We start from the raw sequence: 22,904 nt of genomic DNA on the forward strand, positions 1-22,904 counted from the left end.
TGTTGGAACAACAAATATCTAGCAAATGAAATATGAAGTCAATTTATGTTCAAAACACAACTTAATTATCTGAATGAGGAGATACATGGTCAGGTATTAACCCATAGGTATACCTGTATGCATATATGTGCTCCCTAAATTTGGTCTGCAAATTAAATCTGATACATAAAAACCATATCTGATTAAAAAAAAAAGTGAGAGGTGGGGAGAATGGGATCGAGAAAGAGAGAAGCAATAAAATTGCTCAGAAAACAGCCAGCCACTTATAGATCTGACATATTAAGCAGCATTTTGGTATGTAATTTGCAGTCTCATGCATCTGGTAGTCACTTTTTTCTGTGAAGTATCATGGTATTTGATTTCAGCTATGTATATATGGATACAACTGACATAATGGCTTCATTTGCATGTGCCTGTCGTGGTTTCACTCCTATCACCAGCTATCATTCCAGGCAACTGTGAAGTACAGGAAAGTCTAATTCCAGTAAGTTCATGCTTGGTGCAAAATCCAACCATATATTTAACAGATCAAGGGTGCTGTGATACCAAGGTGATATTTCATGAGTAGAGAAAGAGGATAGTCTCATCTCTCTCCAGTCTTATGGAACTAATGACATTTTTATCCATATTGCTCTTCAAAACCTCACTATGAGACTTTGACCTGAATAGTGCAGTCTGGAATATCTCAAGCCCTCAAGACTTCCAAGTTCAGGTCAGATGTCAGTGGTGTAAAAAAAGGTGAGAAGGGAAAAAAACATAAGCACACAACTTTGGTTGTCAGTACACATCTGACAAAACACAGGCAGAAGATGTTTAATGATGTTTTTATTGATCCAGTTTAAGTAAGTTTGCAGCATGTAGCATTGATTACCCTCCACCCATGCATCCTACACAGAGAATTCAATGTGTCTTTAAAGTGTGAAACTGTGGGGAACTGCTTTTGTTTTGCTCATGCTTTCTTTATAGTTCTCAGTGTTTTTTTGTTTTGGTTTTCTTTTTTGATCAGCCTTAAATAATTTCATTAGTATTTCTTTTCTGCTCTCCACTGAAAATGGGTGGTCTTTGCCTTCACTACACAGAGAGGCAGGAAATCACAGCCAGAGTCTTGTCTGGTTTGAGGAACAGAGGTACCTATCAGTGCCTTTTGAAGTGTGTCTATTCAAATTATAAATTTATGCATTATATTGAAGAGGAATGATGAATCTTTCCCCAGGTAGGAATTGCATGATTGGATCTTGTCTTCTGAATTCAGAAGGAAGGTTCAGCTCCTTTTCTTTTAGTTGGATAATGTCCAGTCTAAGAATGAATTTAGTGAAATAAAATTTTAGGGAGAGGGATACTAGAGAGAGAAACCACATTTCCCTCCAAGTTAGAGATGGCCCAAAATACACAGTGTTAAGCCTGTTAGATGTTTTAAGTTTAGTATTTGGGTTTCAGGACATTTTTTAAGTCCTTCCAGAAAGAGGTGAATCAGGTGAAAAGTGGATTAAATTGCACATCTTTTTGCTTGCAATCAGTGGGCCAAGTTAGTGCTGAGATTGCTGCCTGAATTTTTTGAGTGACAGGTATAGAAAAGTACATCTTGCTTGAGAATTGAAGCTTGAAAAACTGTTGAGCAGGTGAAAATTTTATGAAGTGATGAAAAGCATTTAATAAAGCTAAAATTATTTATCCTCACACTCTGTATAACAGTAGAAATAGAAACCTCATAGAAAACGGGATCTACTTTGTTTGCTTCTCTATACAGTGAAATCACTTATCTTATTTGATGTTTACATGATGGCAGTAGAAGAGGATTTTTAATCAGACAAACACAGAACTTTTTTCTTTCCCACGAAGCTCTTACGCTCAAAATATAGGCTGCAAAAGGGAAGCTAAAAGAGAATATTTGGTGAATAAGTAACTTTGAGTGTTTTTCACACATGTATTTTCCATTTGTGAGGAAATTCTGCTATCTCACAGTAATTTGTATGAAATAAATTCCTTTAGCTAAAGCTAATGACAATAACAGACTTAATATGATGCAATATTTCCCTCCTTCCATTTCTGATATATTTTCAAATCTGATTTGCTTTATGTGCTGTAAGGTGCCATAAGGGACTATAAAAGGACAAAAACCTAGTTCCGCTCATCCTTTTATTGTTTTTTTTAATGCAAAAGACTGTACTCCCATAAAACATCCATTTATTCATATTTGGTGCCAGAAGCCAATTCATTGAACCTGGGATGTATTATTGCAAAACGATGGTGTTCACTACACTTCTATGCTCTGTTAGCTGTCTTCCAGGTTCTTTGATGGCCACTAAGCATTTCTGATTGCTAAATAAATAATTAAGGAGGGATAATTGGCTTATTTGTGTGAAATGATACCAGAATGATGTACACTTTTTTTTTTTTTTGGAAAACATCATTGTTCTGTTTTTAATGCACTCCAGAATGTGGAGCCTGCATGCCTTTATGAATCATGGATAGCTGATTTGTGCCAGAGACACTGACAGTGATCCAAACCCTGCTTTTGCTAAATGAAGAGGGATAAATAGATATTCTGTTTCATTCTACTCATTAAGAAGGGGGGAAAAAGAAGGAATCCTTATTCTCTTTTTTTTTTGTCATCATTTGTAGTATTCTCTGCGTCTGTGTAAAAGCCACTCGGTTCTATCCTCAGGGGTTTGTAATTCTTTTCACTTGTTCCCTTGTGAAGCTGGAGATTGACACCTGGGCAATGTCAGCCAGATTTGCTCCCTCCCTTGCTCCTCTTTTACACCTGATATTACAAGTTGCTGTGAACAGCAGTGAGGTGAAAAGTCCTCACTAATGAATTATTTCCCAGGAAGGAGCAATCTGTGGGATTCCTAACCCACTTATCTTTACTTTTGCCAGGAAACCAGGCTGTGTTTGTTTCTTCACCTCACTCAGTCTTGTGAAGGACCCTCCTGAACTCTTGTCTATTTCAGGTCTTGGAATCCAATTGCTTTGGATTTTATATTTTAATGAGAGTGTTCCAGTTCAGGCATTCTTCACACTTCAGCTGTTGTCCATTATTCAAAAGCAATTCTACAGTAGTAAAAATAACCATTAGTTTCCTTTTTGCTTTTCCTATTTGGCCCTCAGAACTCTTCTTAGGATTGCTTGGAAAAATTTTAGATTTTTTGCCTTTCTCCACTATTGTGTTACAGTAGCATCTGGAAGCTCCAATCAGGATGAGAACATTGTGTGCAATACTCAGTGCAAAACCAAGGAAGTGTCACTTAGGCTAAGCAGAGAAGAGAGTTTAGCAGGAAAAAAGGATGGCAGGAGGCAATAAAACTTCTCAGGATATTAGTAGGAAAGCAAAGAGTAGAGCTCAGCTTTTGAAATTTCTTCTTGCATGTATCTGCTAAATTGGTCTTTTTTGCTCTGAGTAACATTATTGTGGCTGGAAAGCCACACAAGTTTTAAAATATTCAGCAAATAAAAGTCTGGTTGTGCACAGCCACTCATCAATTCTGTATAGATAAGTAGGGCAAAAAGAGAAAAATATTGCATTGCTCTTTCTCACATGAAATTAAGCACAAAGCTTACAACCTTAAACAAGTGTTACTCAGAAAACATTGTGAGAAGGGCATATTATATTACTGAACCTGTGGCCAGTCCAGACCCATGGAAAAAAGGGATTTGCCTGGGTGCCTCTGTCTGTTGGGTGGTGGTTCTTGCACCATTCTGGCCACCTTGATACAATGATGGTATTTGTTCTGGAAAAATGAATTCTGTGAAGAGCATTGATTATGGAAGGGAAAGAAATCAAAGTTGGGAATAATCCTATTAAACATCTTTTGTTTAAACAGATGTAGAATCTACACCTTCCCTGGGCAGTGTTTCCTTGCATCCTACAGTGCACCCTCCAAACCCTGGAAGTTCAAAGAAATTCACTATGCATTCAAATGTCCATTAATACATTCAAGGAGTGAAATCCTTTCCTAACTGCAAAGGGAAAAATCTATTGATATCAGTGAAGAAAGTATTTCCTAAAATTCCTTCCTAAAATTATATGGTTTTGAGATTTAATCTTCATGTTTGTCATCGTTGTTTAAGTCATCAGCTTTAAACGTATGTAAGCTTTTTTATTATTTACTCTTATCTTTCTTGCCAGCACTGGATGCCAGTAGAAGACTTCACTCTAAACAAACAACTCTACATTATTGCTGGAGGAAACAGTGCTAAACTGCTTTTTCCCTGCTTTCCAGTCAAAATATCTATAGCCTCTTTCTGAACCATCTTCTTCTAAGTTCCCATCCATTTAGCATAGTAAAGTTGTGTTGCACATCCATAATATTGTTTTGCAAACATGGTCTCTATTTCGATGGTGTTTGGTTTGGCCTGTAACAGCAATGCAAAATGCAAGGAAAATGCTAGAGTCAAAAGATGAAATGAAGTTGTTTGGTTGCAAGCAAACAATTCTGATAAGTTTATTCCTTTGCTTTAATCTGTTTTATTTCATTAACTGAACTCTAGGATTTATAACAATTGATACAAAAAAGAGGAAACTTGACATATTAAAGCACAAAGTTTTTGTTAGTGGACCAATGTAATTTCAAAGGAATGGAACAAGTCTCCTTGTAACTAAACGAAGATTTGCTAGAGTTCTGTCCATGTGGATGTGAATTTCCCTAGTTAGAGTGTTGTCAGGGAAGGCCACTCCTTTCCATGCTTTCGCCAGGAATACTGTGTCAGTGTCTTCTTCTCCACTGCGCTGACAAGTGACCTCCTGCAAATGCTATCCCCAGAGCTTCGACAGCCAAGGAAAGGACTTTGCATATGCACTGTTGGATCTGTCTCTTCAGAACTAATGCAGGTTTTGTCACAGCCTCCTGCCTGGCTTCTAGGTTTGCAATTTCCTTCTTCAAGCGTGAGTATAGCAGCCGAATGCTCGCCTCCTGCTCCTTCAGCTTCTGAAGGATTTCTTCCCTTCTTTCTTTCTCACAAACAATTCCCTTCGCTTCAGAATAGAAGAGCAGCTGGTTGATGTCAACAGCTGCCATCAGCAAGAGGAGCCCCCAGAAGATTGCCATGGCAGATCCTTCCTTGGAAGAGAAAGAAAGGTGAAATAACTGAAGATTCAGACTCTCAAGAAGGAAAAGAAGTTTCACAATGGGATAAAAGCCTTCACGTCCTTTCTGGCCCTGAAAAAAAGCTGCAGGCCACAGGAGCCCCTCAGTGCGGGCCTGTTGCCGCAAGCTCCCGACTCAGCTGCCCAAAGAGATGAGGGGGAAGGTGAGGAAGGTGTGACACACAGGGAGGCAAAACAGAAATGACCATGTTTGAGGAGAGAGAAGTCCAGAATTTTAGATGAAAGGGGAAACAAAGGCCCCCAGGCAGGAGGAGGGGGCGAGGAGAGGCCTAGCAAGCTGGTGCAGGCGATGAGGGAGACATTCCCCAGCTGCTCTGCCATGGGGACTCAGGACAGGCTGGATACGGCAGGACCCTCTGCTGGGAGCCAAGGAACAGTGAAGTGCTGTGAAGTGGCTGCTGCTAGGGAACTCGCACACTGTCACTTGTTCACATGAATTTTGCAGCTCACAAGAGAGAGTTTGTCAGGCTCTCCCTCTGTTGTTGGAGGCCTGGAGGTGTTGGTGAGACCTTGAGTGAAGGTGAGGGGCTGGCAGGAGGTCACTTACCAGCAGGTGCCTCTGAGCAGTGGGTGCAGCTGTGCTGCAGCACCTCCCTGACACCAACCTTCTCTTGTTGCCTTGGAGACACGCCTGGAGCGGTTGGGCTCCAGGGCTGTGGAATCCTAGAGCTGCTCAGTCCTGGAATCCTAGGGAACCCCACATTCTGGCACTGATGTTTTTAACTTTGAGACGATGCAAAGCCATCAGGTTCCCGAGAGCATTCTTCATTAATTTCATTTTCAGTCAATTGCTCATCTGTTCTCAATTCCAATGTGGAGTTATGTTGTTCTTAAAATTCTTTACCCTTGATTCTTTCTCTTGGGGAATTTATTATAAGCATTGTGAAAAGAATCATGAGTGCCACACACTCAAGCCATATCCAAGGTCCACTGAAGACAGAGGAGGAATTTAATTTCAGTTTTAAGGAGTATTGCAACTACATTTCTTCATTTTAATTTGGTGGTTCACATTTACAGTTTATGTTACAATCCTCAGGTATTCATGATTATCACCCAGAAGCTGATGCCATATTACATTTCAGCTGTTCCACAGAAATACACTTTACAGAAAGGTGGCTCAGAATTCCCATTTTCAGTTGAAAAATACTGGACTATCTTGTGAATAAAAAAATTTACCTTGAATGTTTTATGATAAAGCACAATGCCATCATGAGCAAAGCATGATGGAAAAAGTGATAGTATAGCCTGTTACGAGAGGTGGCTTGAAATGGAAATACAGTGTGAGTTTGCCTTTTCCTGTTTGTTGTAATTATTGAACCTGCTTTGTTTGCATTTAAACCTTTAGTTAGCCTGGCTTTCTTAAGTTCAACACCTGCCCAAAGGAAAATGAAAGCATCCAGGAACACTAAATACCTAGCTTTAACTCTGCAATGTGAATGGAAAGAGAAGGACATGGATCTGAGATAAAAGCAAAGCACAATATACAAGAAGCAGGAAAATTACTCTATTTAGGCTCCTGAACTTACTAAAAAAATTTTGTAGTGGCTCCAAGTGTGAAATAGCAACATAAAATGTTTGTGTCTAAGTGAGAATAAGATTTGATTGGAAAGGAAAAGGAAGACCTTCTAGTAAGGAGTAGTTAAAAGTTTGGAATAAAACAGGAAATGAGATGCCAATACATGAACCGGCCAAAGATGCATAATAATAAATAATCTATCATTCTCTAGGGCAAACAAAATTACTTTATCCTCTGCCCTCTGAACAAAGGAAGTTCAGTGATTCTATACATGGTATTTACTATTAAATACATAAAACTAGTGGTTAGACAAAGTCTACTTTTGAAATTAGACAATTGGAAGTGAACTTTAAGCACTGAAAAAATGGAGGGAGTAATTGAAATCTCAGTGTTACGCATTTGGGAGTTGGGGATGAGAAAGTCTACAAGAACCTGTAGTTTATTCTATAGAAAAAAAAAAACTAGGAGAAGGACCTATGTATGCTGGTTGATTGAGATGACTGTGACTGCATTTGCCAGTAAGATGTGATGATGAAAGCAGGAAGCTCAGTCCTAGGCTGTATGAAATGAGATTTTGAGATCCCTGGTGGAGATAATGTTGTACTAATATAACTCAAAATTGCTGTTAGACTTTGTTTTCTATCAAGCACGATATCAAGTCTTTCAATAAAAAATTAATTTTACAGGAACTACAAATCTATTCAAAGCAGGGATTTGGAAAAGGCATAGTTTCATAAAAGCAATCTGAAGAATTTTACTTGTCAAGTCTTGCAAATTAGAAGCTGGGAACATGTGTTTGCTTTCTAGAAATGCATTCAAAGATAAAATCTTTTCTAAAAGGAAAGATGAAACCAAATGGGAATGAACTGGCTTTTAAAAAATTTCAGATTAAAAATAAGAAACTTTCAAGCGAACTTCCACTGCAATTCTAGAATAGACATTTAATAGAACATATTTGAGCCCTCTAAATATTTTTAGAGTGATTTTTAAGCCATTTATGAGCAAGTTATCTGGTCTGGTTCTTCTAGTATCAGATGTGTAAGTTTGATGGCATAGATTTCCTTTTCCACGTTCTGACCTCTACAAAAATATATAAACCTGTGCACAAATATTGAACTTGTTTGATTTTCAACTGCTTTCTTATTTGAATGAAACCACCTAAAGTATTTTTTGCCATCTCATTCCAGTATTTGTGACACTATGTCACAAATTTAGTCTTTTAAATTTGTCTGTTGAAGGGTTAATATTCCGATGGGAATCTTAGAAAAGCTAGCATCCTTTTCTCACCTTTCTTTTTTTTTTTTTGATAGTTTAGCTGGAGCTGCTGTGTAATAGATGTGAACAAGGGTCTCCAAATTTCTCTAGTCTCCTGAGTGATACTGATCTCATAGCACCCTGTAGAATGCTTGTTGCTCCCTTCATTAAGTAATCCAGGCTTTACTTAATCAGTAGGGTTAGGACCTTAAATGAGTAAATAGTAGAAGGTGAAAGGCTAATGCTACTGCTCATAATGCATGTCATAACTCCTTTGAATAAGGCACAGAGAGCTGTAGTGTTTGTTATTAAACTACAAATTAAGGCAGATTTGGAGGAAGAAAAAAACAATGTTCAACAAGGCACTAGTGCTATTTTCATGGACTCTCATGTTAGTCTCCAAATTAGTCATTGTTTGTGATTGTGTCTGAGCACTTTCACTGCCTGTGGCCCCAAATTATGTACAGAGTTGTTTTTCTCCTTTTCACTTTCATTTGTAGTTCTCCCTCCCTGCCAGGTGTCTCTCTCTTGCAGCATATTCTTATAAGGACATGAGGAATATTGTCCCCTTCAATTACAAGTATAGCCTGAGCATTGGGAAGCAGTGAACCAGGGTGAGCTCTCTTGAGCCCATTCTCTCCTTTTGCTGGCCTTGTTCACTTTTCTCCTCTGCAATGCAGGAAACATACCCTGTTAATTATGGGAGTGAGAACTGTGTGTGTACTCAGGAACCTGCAATTTAAATGTGTCCTGATGGCAATATCCCTTCAATATTATCAACATTCTTCAGTCACTCTGTCTAAACTCCTGGAAGAATCTGCAAGGAAGTTCTGAGTAGATTTGTCACACAATGTTCCATGAGGCATATTTCACTTACTTTGGGCTAAAGGAAGTCAAAAGTCATAGATTCTCCTAAGCTAAGCTCACTCATCTCTGCTGCCTCATTTTTCAGGAAAACTATAATTGTTGCACTTTTTTGCAAGACTCAGGCTGTCATTTGCAAAGAGACTGAGTCATGTAGTTCTTCATCTTCAGCACTGTTTTAGTCTGGGCACTGGTTTGTTACAAATCATCAGGTAACATGCTGAACAAAAGAACAAATCTCTTTAACAAAGCTGGGTCAGCAGATTATTTTTTGACCCATCCCTCATATCCAAATTTTCTAGTGGCTAAAATTGCCTGTTTCTATGTCTGGTGGAGTCCTTAAGTTGGGTCAAAACTCATTAAGTCTGATTTGAGTCCATAACAGTTTGTTAAATCTGAATAAGCCAATATCACAGGGTTCAACAGACGTAGTGGTTTTGAAAGCTTTCCTTGGTTTGCTATCTTATAACAACACTGCAAATGCAATAATATTTATTGTTAGTGTGAATTAATGTTACTATATAAACACAAATCCAACAGACATTTTCACTGGTAAGTATTGTGACAATAATGTTCAGCTTTGCCTGAAAAGAGGCCGATTAACAGCTTTATAATGTCATGAACTAGCTGATTGCGGGGCTTTTTTTGCATTTTCCTCCCCTCAGGAAATTACATTCCTTTACTGTTTTCTTCTGTGAACTCAGTGGCTTGTATCTTAGCAATTCAATGTAATAGGCAGGAAGTAAAACTCAAAACCAGCTTGAACAGTGCCTTAGTGTCCCTTCAGCTGATGGAAGTTGGATAGGACGGGACCTACTAAAACTATTCCAATCTACAGAAAATTAGTGTATGAGAAGTTTGTCCTAGACTTTACATAATGTAATCAGCAAGCTTAGTTAGTCTGTGATTTTACAAAGTGACTTCCCTAAGTTCTGCAGTGAGGCAGCAATTCCAGGCTGGTATAGTATTTCCAGACATCTCCAGAGAGACAACTTACAGTGAGGATTTCTCAGAAAAATTTAAAGATCTGAGGAGAACACTGGTGCAGCATTTAACCTAAATTATTTATATGGCCTTGTAAAGAGGCCCGATGGAGCAACTCTAAGTTCACACATCATACCTTATATATTACAAGTGATTACTGGGTTTTTACTTTCTTTATAGACTTTTCTTCAATGGTGATCTTTGAGTAATTCTGCATTATCCATTACTGACTTAATTTGGGGAAATTTTTAGATTTTGGTAACTGTAACAATTGAGTAACCATTGAGGTTAATTACAAGAACCCTTTCAATATAGCCTGTTAACTTTTTTAAAACCTAGAAACTAGCTTTTATCCTTGTGTTCTAAAAGTTTAAATAATTAATAGTAAAGTCACCTTTTGTCACCGTGAAGGTGGATTGCTAGTGTTCCATTAGAGAAGAAGTAGGTAAAATTAAGATGAGGAAAAAAAAAGAGTACCCTGCAAACCATCTGGCTGTACTTTTATCTTGCTACATCAAGTACCAAACCTAAATATTTGTAGGATTCTATTACTTTAGGAATGATCTACACAGTAAATGCACTCACTTAAAAACCAGAAATCTGATTCTTATCTACCTTAGAGCTACTCTGTGTGTTTTGAGTTATCTCTCCAGCTAGCTCTACAAAATTTTGCAAAAATCAGTGCAAATACAATATTGTGTATCTACAGGGCTCTTTTATGTGGTTAATATAATGTAAAGCAATTGAAGAAAAATGAGCCCTGTTTCTATGGTTCTTCACGCTCTCCTTCCACAGAGAGATGAGTTCTGCTGGCCTTTGTATTGATGTGGAAATTGGCCCTGGCTATATTGCATACCCATGAATAATTCTGAAAAGATGAATTAGAAAAAAATTAGAGATTATTTATATTCAAAGAGGGAGTGAAATTCATTCAATAAGTTGTTTGTTGCCAATTAATTACCAACCACTAATTAGAATAATAAATTTGCACACAGTTGTAAGATTTGGCATTGACTTTCACCATAGGCTTATCTGGAAGCAGTACTAAATGCTATCATTAGGGTTGGTAATAAATCTGTCATATTAGGTGAAAATGGATAAAAAGGCTAAGAAGCCTTGGAAACATAATTTGACTGAGCAGAAATCTTTACACTTTATAAATACGACCACTGGAATTATTCACGTGAATTGATCAGCTCCGACTTCAACATAATGTTATAAAACATGAAACTTTTGCACTTAGTGAAACTCAGTGCTAAATTGGAGGTATAACTCTTTCTCATGATAACATTTGCAATTTAAAACAGAAATGTATGTGCTGCCAGTAAAATGGTGGTAGAGAGCTTCAAGATGGAAATTTTAAACAAATGCTCTAGTCATTAACTCCTGACTTTTGTGTTCATGTAACACCAACATGAGAGAGTTCAATCATTTTGATATCAAGCCACCTTGTCTATCCTAAAAATCTTGATTTGTTAGTTAATGAACTACTTAAGAGATGATAGAATATAGCAAAAAAAAAAAAAAAAAAAAAAAAAGGAGGAGGGAGGGGAAAGAGAGAAAGAGAAATGCTGGTAAGAGAACTTTGAATATCATATATCTCTTCTTAGATATTTAAATATTTAAATTAGGAATATTTTTTTAATGTCTTTACCCAGGATGAAATTTACCTGCAATGTGTTATGTAGTGCAGAAACATCTATATTAAACAAAGTTCAAACATTTTTTAAGTAACACTTTTAGAGCAATGGGCTGTTGCTCTAAGCTGGCCTCAGCCAGTGACACCAGAGGATTTTTTCCAAATGACACAACTTTTTAAAGACTATGTTTTTTGGAAAGTATACTAGAATTCAGAGTATTAAAAATGCTTCTTAGTCAAGTTCAGTTGAGTGCTCTTGAAAACTGTGTCATATACTTTACAACTTCAATTAAACCAGAATGACTTTTAAGGAATGTTGGAGACATTCTCTTGAATTTTCTTTTTTCACTGAATTATTTTTACAACTGTTTTTATATTAAATGCTGCTTTTATAATGTAGAGTAAATTTTATAATGTAGATAAATTGCTTTTTTGTCAGTATGCCATGGCATACTAAATTCAGTAATTTTAACTAGTGGGTAACTACTATTCATCTGTGTATCTATACATCTCCCTTTGAAGAAGGAAATCCTAAAGGCACAGGAGCAGGCTGTACCCATGTGCTGAACAGAGAGCCTTGTCTGAATTCAGGAAAAAAAAAAGGCAAGTTTATCACCTTTGGAAGAAAGGGAGGGTCATTTGTGTGATCTACAAGGATGCCATGGGCTTATGCAGGGAGAAAATTAGAAGGGCTAAAGCCCAACCAGAATTAATCTGTCTACTGCTGTATAAAACAATAAAAAATATTTCTGTAAATACATTGGCAACAAAAGGGAGGCTAAGGAGGACCTCCCCCTTTGTTGGCTGTGGGGGGAAAGCGTGGTGACAGGATGAGAAAAGGCTCAGGGCATCCTATGACTTCTTGCCACAGTCTTTCATAGTAAGACCAGCTGTTCTGCAGCTTAGCCCCCTGAGATGGAAGATGGGCAGGGAGCAGAATGAAGCCCCCATAATCCAAGGGGAAACGATCACAAAAGTCTATGGGATGGATGGGATCTACCAAAGGATACTGAGGGTCCTGGTAGGAGTGTTCACTGGGCCACTTTCCATCATTTACCAGCACACCTCTCTGTATGGAGAGGTCCCAGATGGCTACTTTTTAGCCAGTCCAGAAGAGCCACAAGGTGCATTCAGGGAGCTACGGGCCTGTCAGCCTGACCTCAGAGCCAGGGAAGGTCATGGAGCAGGTCATGATGGGTGCCATCATGCAGCACATCTGGACAACCAGGGGGTCAGACAGGGGTTCAGAAAAGGCAGGTCCTGCTTGAAAAACTTGACCTCCTCTGCCAAGGTGACCCACTGATGAGGGATGAGGGAAAGGTTGTAGCTGTTGTCTGTCTGCCTGGACTGCAGGAAAGACCTTGAAGCTGTTTCCCACAGCATTCTGCTGGAGAAACTGGCTGCTCATGGCTTGGATGAATATTGTGTCTGGCAGGAGCAGAGCAGGGATTGTCCCCTGGGCTGGGCACTGGTGAGGCCACACCTTGAGTGCTGTGTCCAGTTCTGGCCCCTCAGTTGAGAAGGGACATTGAGGGGCTGGAGCAAGTCCAGAGAAGGGCAACAGAGCTGGGGAAGGGTCTGAAGCATAAGTCCTGTGAGGAGAAGCTGAGGGAGCTGGGGGTGTTCAGCCTGGAGAGAAGGAGGCTGAGGAGGAACAGATCTTTTTTTATAACTGCCTGAAAGAAGGATGGAGCAAGGTGGGGGCTGATCTCTTCTCCCAACCAGTGACAGGACAAGAGGAAATGGCCCTAAAGTAACCCAGGGGGGGTCTAGATTGAAAATTAGGGAAAATTTCTTCACTGGAAGTGTTGTCAAGCACTGGAATGGACTCCCCATGGATATGCTTGAGTCACCATCCCTGGAGGTATTTAAAGTCTATGTAGAAATGGCACTTAAAGACAGGATTAAGCGCTGGACCTTGCAGTGCTGGGTTAATGGTTGGATCTGATGGTGTTAAAGTCTTTTCCAACCTAAATGATCCTATGATTCTGAGACAGGTTACCAGATACTTTTGCTAAATTAGAGGGATCTGGGGGAAATCACATAAGTAAGGTCTCTTGCACTTCAGCAAATCTTTAGTGTATTTAATGACCTGAAAAATAGTTATAAAAGCAGGACAAGACAGGACTGTTAAATGCTAGAAGAAATTACGTGTTAATTAACATAAAGCAGTACATGTGAGGAGGTAAAGGGAACTGAAACACAATTTCTTTCTTCACATGTATAGGAGCTCTACATTATGTATTATCAGTCATGGAAAAGATTCTGAAATCAAAATAAGTGTATTTTCAGAAAGGTAAAAATGAAACAGCTCTCTGGAAAAAACTTTACTAAAAAAATTATTTTAAGAGCTTTGGAAAAGAGGGACTGTAAAAAAAATATATTTCAAATGTATGAATTTACCTGAATCTTTTATATTTTGTCCTGTTTTCCCCATGACATTTTGGGACATTGGAAAAAACTTTTTGAAAAGATGGAGAGAGTAAGTGAATGCTCAGAGGGCTGAAATACTGTCTATAGGGGGACAGACCAGATAAACTGAGTTTCTATGGTATGAAAATAAAATAACCTAAAGATAGGGTACAACAAACAAAATAATGAATTGCATGAAGAGGGTGAATACAGAACCATAATTTCATTTACAGTATCTCTTAGAATATAGCAAGTAAAGTATTTGTGTTCATCTCTCCAGGCAGCAAGTTTAAAATAAACAATAAGAAATACTTTTTTCATATTAAAAAAATAAACAGTGTGAGACACTGCCACTAGATGTTGCAAAGGCCAAAAGTTTAACTGAGTTCAGAAAGGGATTTATGGCTACTTTTGTTTCATGAATTGTAAAAACATCCTACTCAGACACAACTTCTGGCTGAGGAAGTTCCTAAACCACTAATTGCCAGAAGATGGGAAGGAGGGGTTGCTCAGCTCTTGCCATACTTCTTATAATCTTTCCTTATGCATCTCCTAATGGGCATGTTGGGACCCGGATAATGGGCTGAACAGAGTTTGTTTCTTTTTTTTTGCCTGAACCATTATGGTTGTTTTTATTTTGTAGGCGTAGGATATTTATTTCAGTAATGGAGGGACAAAATGGAAATTTCCAACTTGCTTTTTGAGCTCAGTAAATGCCATCTGGAATATGATTCTTAATAGCTAATTAGGGATGATCACACTTTTTTGCTTTCCTCATTTTAATATGTAAAAAAATTAGTCTACAAATTCATCTGCAGAATGCTTAAGAAAATTTTCTCCACATGCAGTGAGATTTGGAAGAAGGTGAATCATTTATGTGTTTCATTTGAGTGATAATGATGTGTCTCTAATTTAAAGGACAATGTGTCAGAAAAGCTAACAGTAAACAGGGGGAGTTTTCTGTGGTCCTCTAGAAGGAGATGAATGATATAATCTTTTGCTCTTGTCAGTTAAGGAATATTAAGTTTCAGTGAAAAAATATCCTACATTCTACATTGTACTTCTGCCAATTAGAAGGAACAGAAGCAAACAAGGAGAATTTCTTTAACATCTATTTTTTTTTCCTTGTGCAATTCTTATTACCTCTTTTTTTCCTCCTTAGAGTGAAGAAGGGCTTTTTGGGACTTAAGGAAATATGAATTACTTTATTTTCTTGTTGGATTTTTTTTGTTTTTTTTTTCTCGCACTATCTTTCTATTCTAGCTTTTTGTTCATGTGAATGTATAATGTAGAAGTTTATTTCTACTTACTATACAGAAATTTAATTAATCATCACAGTGCACTTTGTAAATGAAAGATACATTACTCTGTGTCAAATGAATTTACCCTGTTCTGCATGCAAACTATGCATATCGTTATAAATCATGGTCTCAAACTTCTAAAGTTGTTGTTTTTGTTTATTAGGAGACCTTGCTTCAGATCCAAAAAGGCAATAAGGAGACTACACATAGCAAGAAGAAAGTGGGCCTCAATCGATCATGAAATGCAATTACACAATATTCAGAGCTGAGTGAAATAAAGACCTTAAATAGCAGTAGCCTGTAAAGTTCAAAATTAAAAGTAGTTTCATCATATATTGTGAAAAGGGAGATTGGATCAATGAAACTGATCTCTTGTATCTTGTTTGCTGTCAATTTACATGAAACGATACTTGAGGTGAGCCTCCTTTTCCTGTATATGTAAATACATTTTGTTTATTTATGGAATATTACTGGAGTGGTCTGGCAGGAGATTTCTTGAGTTCAGCTGGTGCTCACAGTATAACTGGAAGCACGAGATTTGAAAAAGGCTTCCACCTGGTCCTCCTTAGCTTAGCTAATGTGATTGCAGATTTTATTCTAGCAGGAAGGCTTTATCTAACAGCACAGAATGTTACTGCTGAGTTGCAATAAATCAGTATCTGATTTAAAAGAATAGGGACTTTCTTTTTGCCCTTTCTGGTATAGTATTATAAAATCTGCAATTGTCTCCAGAAGGTAGACAACAATCTACTATGACTAATCTATCACATTAACTGTAGGATACCAATAGAAATTTGAAAAATTAGTTAAATCCATTTTCTCTTGCTTTCATTTAATCTAATCTCTTCTTTACCTTTTATTTTCAATTCTTTGGAAAATTTTAGTATGCTTGGGGTGAGGATTAATATATTTTTATTAGGATCTAGGTTCCTTATAAGAAAAAAATGTAGGCATCTTCATCTTGAGACTCTATGAAATTTGTGATCCCTCAAGAAATGAGCTCCGAATCAGTGCAACTTCTGCCTCAGGTACCACATTTTACTGTCTGGAGGGTGCAAAGGCACAAAATGCAGGTTCACTGCCCTTGTGTCAGGGTACACTTGTCAAGGAGCTTTTCAGTCTTGCTGGTTCACATCATGTTTGCTGTTGTGTAAAAAATGCGCTTTGGAAGTCAGTGTGCAAAATGTACAGAGAACAATGAGAAATAAGGGGGAAGGTAAAGGTCTGGTCAGGAAGTAGAATCCAGCTCTAGTTTCAGGGATTATGACATGGAACAAATATTGCAGTATTGTTCACTGTCTTGGTTTGGCTGCATAAATTTGGAAGAGCTTTGGAGAGATGCTGCAAGGTAAAATTTTATTTTAAGCACTTGATAGGCCAAGTGTCTAGGAAAACCTGATAGTCCCATAAACAAATACACCCATAGCATCCATAACTTTGCTTCTTCTCCCATATAAAACTCTGAATGTACAAGAAACATTTTCCCCCACAAACATAACCAAAACCTCTTTTTACTTATCTCTTATACCCACTGATTTTTCAGACATAATTTTATAGTGGGGTATGTGGTACAAAAGTGATTAGAAATCCAGAACTTGCTTTTGGAATAAAAGAAGCACTTTGTCACTGTGTTACTACAAGCAAGTTGTTTGTTCAATTATTTGCCTTTGGTCAATCAATTGCAACCTAGTAGTGAGTGATGTGCGGTTACAGCTGGATACCACTAGCTGTATGGTGCTGCTGAAGGTTATTCTAAGGTTGTTTTGCTTTACCTCATTTCCCCTCTCTTTCTCTGCCCTCCAGCATGCACCTAATCCAGGTGGACTCTGTTCAGCGATGGATGGAAGACCTGAAGCTGATGACAGACTGCGAATGCATGTGCATTCTCCAGTCCAAGCCCATCAGCATTGAGAAAGATGAACAAAATGAACTCATCCTCTCCTCACAGTACAGCACTTGTGATAACTTGCAGCTCCTGCTAAAGAGGGCTTGGATCATCAGCACCGAGCTGACCAGGATTGCTCAGAAGCTGGAGAAGAACAGGTGGCAGAGGGTCCACAGCATGACAGTGAGAGTCAACTGCCACGTGCATTCCATGATAAACGAGTACAACACCTTCACCAGGAGCTCTTCAGAAGAAATGCACCAGGTGAGAGGATGCCTTATCTGATGTCACACTTCTCTCTGAATTTTTATTTTGTTGGAATAATTGAAACTTGTTTTAAACAATCTGTAAGAAATTCTTACATAGTGATACTGGTTCATTGTTTAAGACTTTCCAATCCCTTTTCAGCAATTGAAATCTTCTTGACTCACTTTGGATTCTATTTTATCGTAGGCTACTCTGAATGTTAATGATGCTGACAACTTGCATGGAAAAAATGTTTTGCTTTTGAGGACTACAGAACTAAAGTATTTTGACATCCCATCTGGGAGTTCCTTTGCATTTAAAATGTAGAAAATGCTACTTTGTTTTTGTAAACCTTAATTTTATCTCTACCAGTTTTATTCAGAAAAGTAGATGAAGGGTGCTCACATGAAATATTATATTTTGAGAGAATTTTCAATTAACAGACAAGGATTATCTATTTTTGTAAAGCAATTGTGTATATGGATATAACTTTAAAACCACTTTCTCTTGCTCTCTCTGCAGCTTGAAAAACTCTTAATAGACAAGTGTTCAGAATTTACAGCATTCACAGAAAGGTAACTTGAATTTTATAGTTGAAATACTAATTATGCTGTTTTATTGTGTTGCAGAACTCCTAATGAGAAGCACAAATCCATAGGCACTCCCTCAATTGTTTGAACTAGGCTGCTGTAACTTTGCAAGGCTTTCTAAATGTTAATCTCTGGTGGATGAAGGGAGTTGCTTTTACCTGAAATGCATCCTAATGAAAGATGGCATCTGCTGTTACACAAAGAGTCTGACATGGATGCAAAGTTACACACAAGTGGATTTTTCAGGACTTTTAGACATCAAAGGAAAAATTCTGGCTGTGACAGATATTGGTGACAAAATTCCTTTCTAGTTCTGTGGAATCAGGATTTCAGCTGGTTTGAAAACTTGTGTTTTGAGACTAAGTGTTCCTGGATGAACATATCCATGTATTGTAAATCAAACCAAAGTAAATACACTTTCCTTTAAAATGTGGTTGTAGGTTTACTCATCTCCCTGCACTCTGAAATGCTAAGACTGGAAAATAAAAATCTCTGTAATTCTTATCATGCTATTTCCACTTTCTAATATAAGTTACCCTTGTGTTATCCCTCAGCGCAGTTCAATCACTCTTTTGGTTTACTTTAAACATTGTCCAAGTCATTCTGTTCTGGGTATATCATCGGGGAAAAAACACCATCTAATTATCAGGAAATAGCATTTTTTGGAGCACTATTGTTTGTGCCAAACCCACAGAGCTCACATTTGTATTTTATATTTTACTCTAAGACACACAGATTTAATAATGAGCTGCAATCTCAAAGTATCTGGCCTAAATCAGCCCTCTTCCTTCTTGTCTTTTTTGACAAAAAATTGATATAGGTGTCTGACAGGTAAGGCTGAAAAGGTGACCTGTGTGCAGGTAGAGGCTGATCACCCAAACTATCTTCCATTACAGTGGCCTGACAGAGTGGAAGATGTTTTGACAATACAAATGAATGTGTTGCTGTGAGGAAGTATTTGTTATTTCATTTGAATCGTATAAAGTTTTCTATCTTTATCTCATTTCTTCAGTTACAGCCAAACGTCACTGTTTACAGGATGATTGTAATAACTCTGTAAAGGTGCTTTGTGTATCTTTCTGTAGAGAGGACCAAATTTTATTTTTGATTATGCTGTTTAAGTCATCTGGGAACAAATTTCTTTCTTCATTCTTATCCTGCTATCATTAAACTATGACAAAGAAGGTAAATAAATGAAAATTACTGAAATATTGATTATGAAAGATGGGTGGATATGCACAGCTGCAGTTGAAATGCAGGCACCCAAGAGCAAAACTATCAGCATACAAGGCAAAGAGCAGTGCTGCACTGTATAAACACACAGTATCTGCAGCAAAATTTGGCCTGCAGTTGATGAGGTAAATTGTGATCCCAAAATTACTCAGTAGTGTCCATCCTTTCATGGTGTGTTTACTCTGTGTAGACAAAGCTTTGATTGAAGTCTGGAATGATGCTAATGACACAAAGTCCTTGTGAACAGCTGAATTCCAATTATATCCTGTGTCTTTTGCATCTTTTTTTCCTTCATCCCTTTCCCATCTCTGTCTTTTCAGGTGCTTACAGACTGAAGATGAAGAGATACTGAAGTCCATGAAATCTTGTGTTAATGAAACACTCACAACCGTGGCCCAATATTTTGGCCAGTTGATAGAGCTGGTTTTAACACAAGAGGCACAGGTTAGTTTGTAGTTAAAAAAGCTCCAAACCAAAAAGGTCTTCCAAAATTGCTGGATCTTGAGGGCAACCAGCTATTAAGGATCTAAAGCTGGGTTGGATGGGGCTTCTGAGGAACCTGATCTAGTGGAAGGAGTCCCTGCTCATGGCAGGGAGATGGCAATTAAATGATTTTAGAGGCCCCTTCCAACCCAAGCCATTCTATAATTCTGTGATTAAGAGGAGGATTAGAATTACATCTCTTACTTTTCAACAAACTTATGATCAGTTAACTCAAATATGTTACAAAGATATTTAGATTCATATTCTCAAATAACCTCAAATCCCAAACAAAATTATCTTTTGGTTCACCATATTACTTTTTTTTCCTGATGTCTCTTTCTTGCAAGGCATCTAAATGGTGGCTTCTGATTGTCCCTTCCAGCCTTACCCATTCTGTGATTCCGATTCTGTGAAATACACTAAGTAATTATTTTGAGGCTGCAAATGCATGAGTTTTTTTTCCATTAGATCACTATTGAAATAATAACAACTTGCTAGCCAATCTCTTGCCCTTCCTTCTTCCCTTCCTTCCCTTCCTTCCCTTCCTTCCCTTCCTTCCCTTTCTTCCCTTTCTTCCCTTTCTTCCCTTCCTTCCCTTCCTTCCCTTCCTTCCCTTCCTTCCCTTCCTTCCCTTCCTTCCCTTCCTTCCCTTCCTTCCCTTCCTTCCCTTCCTTCCCTTCCTTCCCCTTCCCTTCTTCCCTTCCTTCCCTTCCTTCCCTTCCTTCCCTTCCTTCCCTTCCTTCCCTTCCTTCCCTTCCTTCCCTTCCTTCCCTTCCTTCCCTTCCTTCCCTTCCTTCCCTTCCTTCCCTTCCTTCCCTTCCTTCCCTTTTCTCCCTCCCTTTTTCACAGATAAGAACCTCAAATGTGTTTCTGTTCAAATAATTTGCCCATGTTTTAGAGGTGATGTTATGCAGAGATTTTTTGTTGCAGCAGAAGAAGATGAAAGGAGAGGCTTAGTGAACAAAAATAGTTAAAAAGTATTTATTACAGTGACAAAACAAAATTAAAGCATGCTATTGGTTAAGCTCTAACATACCCTGATGTATTAAGATAGAAAAAAAAAAAAAAAAAAAAAGTGGTGGTTTCAGAAAAATCCCTTCTAGTTTTAAAGTGTTATTACCAGGAGGTGAGACTATCCCAAATATATTTGCAGAATTACAGTCAAACTAACAAGCTACCTTCTTATGCTCTTTGGTTGGGATTTATGAGAACTCCATGAAATGTATGTGTTGAAGTGTGTAAATAACTTTGCATATTTCAAATTCAGTAAGTAGATTACCATTGTTAAGATGTTTATTCTTTTCAGTCTGAAGGGCAGTTCTTCACTGCTGGTATTTCTGCCTTTTGGCACCTACTGATGCCCCTGTAATCTTACTCCCTTTTTCTTTTCAGGGAGTGGAATTATTGATGCCACATCATCTTGCATGTATTTGTGTGACTGAAGGATGTAGAACTCATTAATAAAAATTATTTTATGAACAATTTTCTGAGCCATTCAGTCAGGCTCTGTGCCCACTTCTGCCATAAAACCACAATGTCTGGGGATAGTTTGCTGCTCTGAAGCAGACTAAGTGTCTGTGTGAGAGATTTCAGCTTAAATTGTGTAAAGAGCCTTTTTTCTAATCAGTGTATCAGGATTTAATTCAGGATAGGTTCATTTCAAATTGTGAACTCTTAAGGTATGTCTTTTATGGAGCATTTTTCTAATGCATTATTATGGAGCATTTTTCTGATGCTAAAGGTGGAAGAACAGAGCCTCTTAAAGGCAAGGTAATTGAATTTTGTATAAATAACAGTGTAAAACATGGGATGCTTCCTTGCATTTCTTTCAAAGTTGGATTAAATACAAAAATGCTTACCTTCCTTCTCCTAGGAAATAGAATTAATTACTCTAGTTATTCTGTGTCTTTTTTCAGAAACATGAAATGAAATAGACCATATTCTTTTCACAGCTGTGCTTCTCTAAAGCTGCAATGACACAAATACAAAAGAAAGACAATTATTTACAAAGATTAAAAAATATTTAATTTATTTCCTACATTGCAGGAATAAATTATATTTCTTTATAAGAATGTCTATTTGTCAGTGACATTTTGACTGAGCAGTGATGAACCCAGAGCCTTAGAAGGTAGTGTAAGACAGGCTGTAGCAATATTGCTTATAAATAAGGTGGAAGTCTTGTACTCATGTGATTCAGCTTCTACACCAACTAAATTGGTTGCCCTCTGAAAATTCTGGTTCAATCCCAGACAAACACAATAACTAAATATTATTAATATTTACTAAATAGCTGGAGTGTTTCATACCGCATGTAATCATGCACATACCCATTGTCTTACCATGTTAATATTTATTTTTAAATCTCCCTGTCCTTGGTTCCATCTACTCAAATGCAATGTTAAATGTTCATTGTCAGTCTGACTCACCCACTTTTTGGTCCTATATCCCCCAGAACCTGCTGAGGCAGATAGAGCTCTCGGGCAGCTTGTACGTCACAGAGTCGGCCATTAGCGGTTTATTCAGCCTTGCCCAGGAAGGAGCTCACCTCTGCCGCATCATAGCCAAGGTAAGGGATGCATGGAGTGATCCAAAGCACACTGGCAATACAAGAAACTCATTTCACTAAAGAGAAACAAAATTTACTCAGAGAAATGACTTTTTTCTCTTCTTGTGGTGCTTTTGCAAGTTCTCTACAGAGTTTACCACCACAACAATTGCATTCGAGGTTTTCTTTCCTGAAGAGGATCATATCCCCTAGATTTTTAATTTAATAATGCCCAATACCTGTGTAAGCAGCTTCAGTAGGATGGTCAGCTTCAACAGGCATTGCTCTCAGCATTACTTCAGTTGCAGTTGTCTTTGTGCCATCTAAGGTATTATCACTTCATAATTTTGGGAACTTTTTTTAATGTCTCTCCTGCCAGTACTTTTTAAATACCAGTCATGTAAATGGAGAGAAACTTTACAATGGGCTGTGGCAGACTGTGCAGAGAAACAGCAAGACCTCTTCAGCTGTATGTACAGGAGGGTTAGAGATATTACTAAAGACGTAAATTTATAAATTGCATTAATTATTATCCTTTTACAAAAGACCCATCATTTCATTTACTTCTGTCAGTGTGTGTTCTCATTTACTGAGTAGTTGGTGCTAACTTTGGGTATAAATGAGTCATTCTGTCAAGATCCATGATACTGGAAATCCCAGCAGAGTTTGCACCTTTGAGGACACTTGGATCTTGAAGAAGTGAGAACTGTGGGACATGGTGTCTTGTTGAGGATAGGATAATCACAACCACAGGGCATGCAGAAAGAGGAAAATCTCCCTCCCCCAGTTACTGCTTGTAGAGTGCTGTGCCAGTTCCTTGTCCCACTCAGAGGCAGGGTTAGACA

At 37.9% G+C, this 22,904-nt stretch overlaps 1 protein-coding gene and 1 long non-coding RNA gene across 3 annotated transcripts in view; one reads left to right on the forward strand and one right to left on the reverse strand.

Annotated features, from left to right (window-relative positions):
- Positions 1–22,904, forward strand: part of INSC (INSC spindle orientation adaptor protein) — a 129,195-nt gene that overhangs the window by 54,191 nt on the left and 52,100 nt on the right. For both annotated transcript variants that reach the window (XM_072929654.1, XM_072929655.1), the window contains 4 exons: positions 16,881–17,226; positions 17,731–17,783; positions 19,352–19,475; positions 21,967–22,080. In XM_072929654.1, the coding sequence (XP_072785755.1) occupies positions 16,881–17,226; positions 17,731–17,783; positions 19,352–19,475; positions 21,967–22,080 (637 nt within the window). The remainder of the gene's footprint in view (positions 1–16,880; positions 17,227–17,730; positions 17,784–19,351; positions 19,476–21,966; positions 22,081–22,904) is intronic.
- On the reverse strand, positions 4,441–7,021 carry LOC115495474 (uncharacterized). Its single transcript, XR_003960686.4, has 2 exons — positions 5,655–7,021; positions 4,441–5,060 (listed from the first exon to the last, which is right to left on the reverse strand). It is a non-coding gene; the product is annotated as an uncharacterized lncRNA (long non-coding RNA).

The sequence above is a fragment of the Taeniopygia guttata genome, chromosome 5, assembly GCF_048771995.1.
Source record: "Taeniopygia guttata chromosome 5, bTaeGut7.mat, whole genome shotgun sequence".
Taxonomy (NCBI): domain Eukaryota; kingdom Metazoa; phylum Chordata; class Aves; order Passeriformes; family Estrildidae; genus Taeniopygia; species Taeniopygia guttata.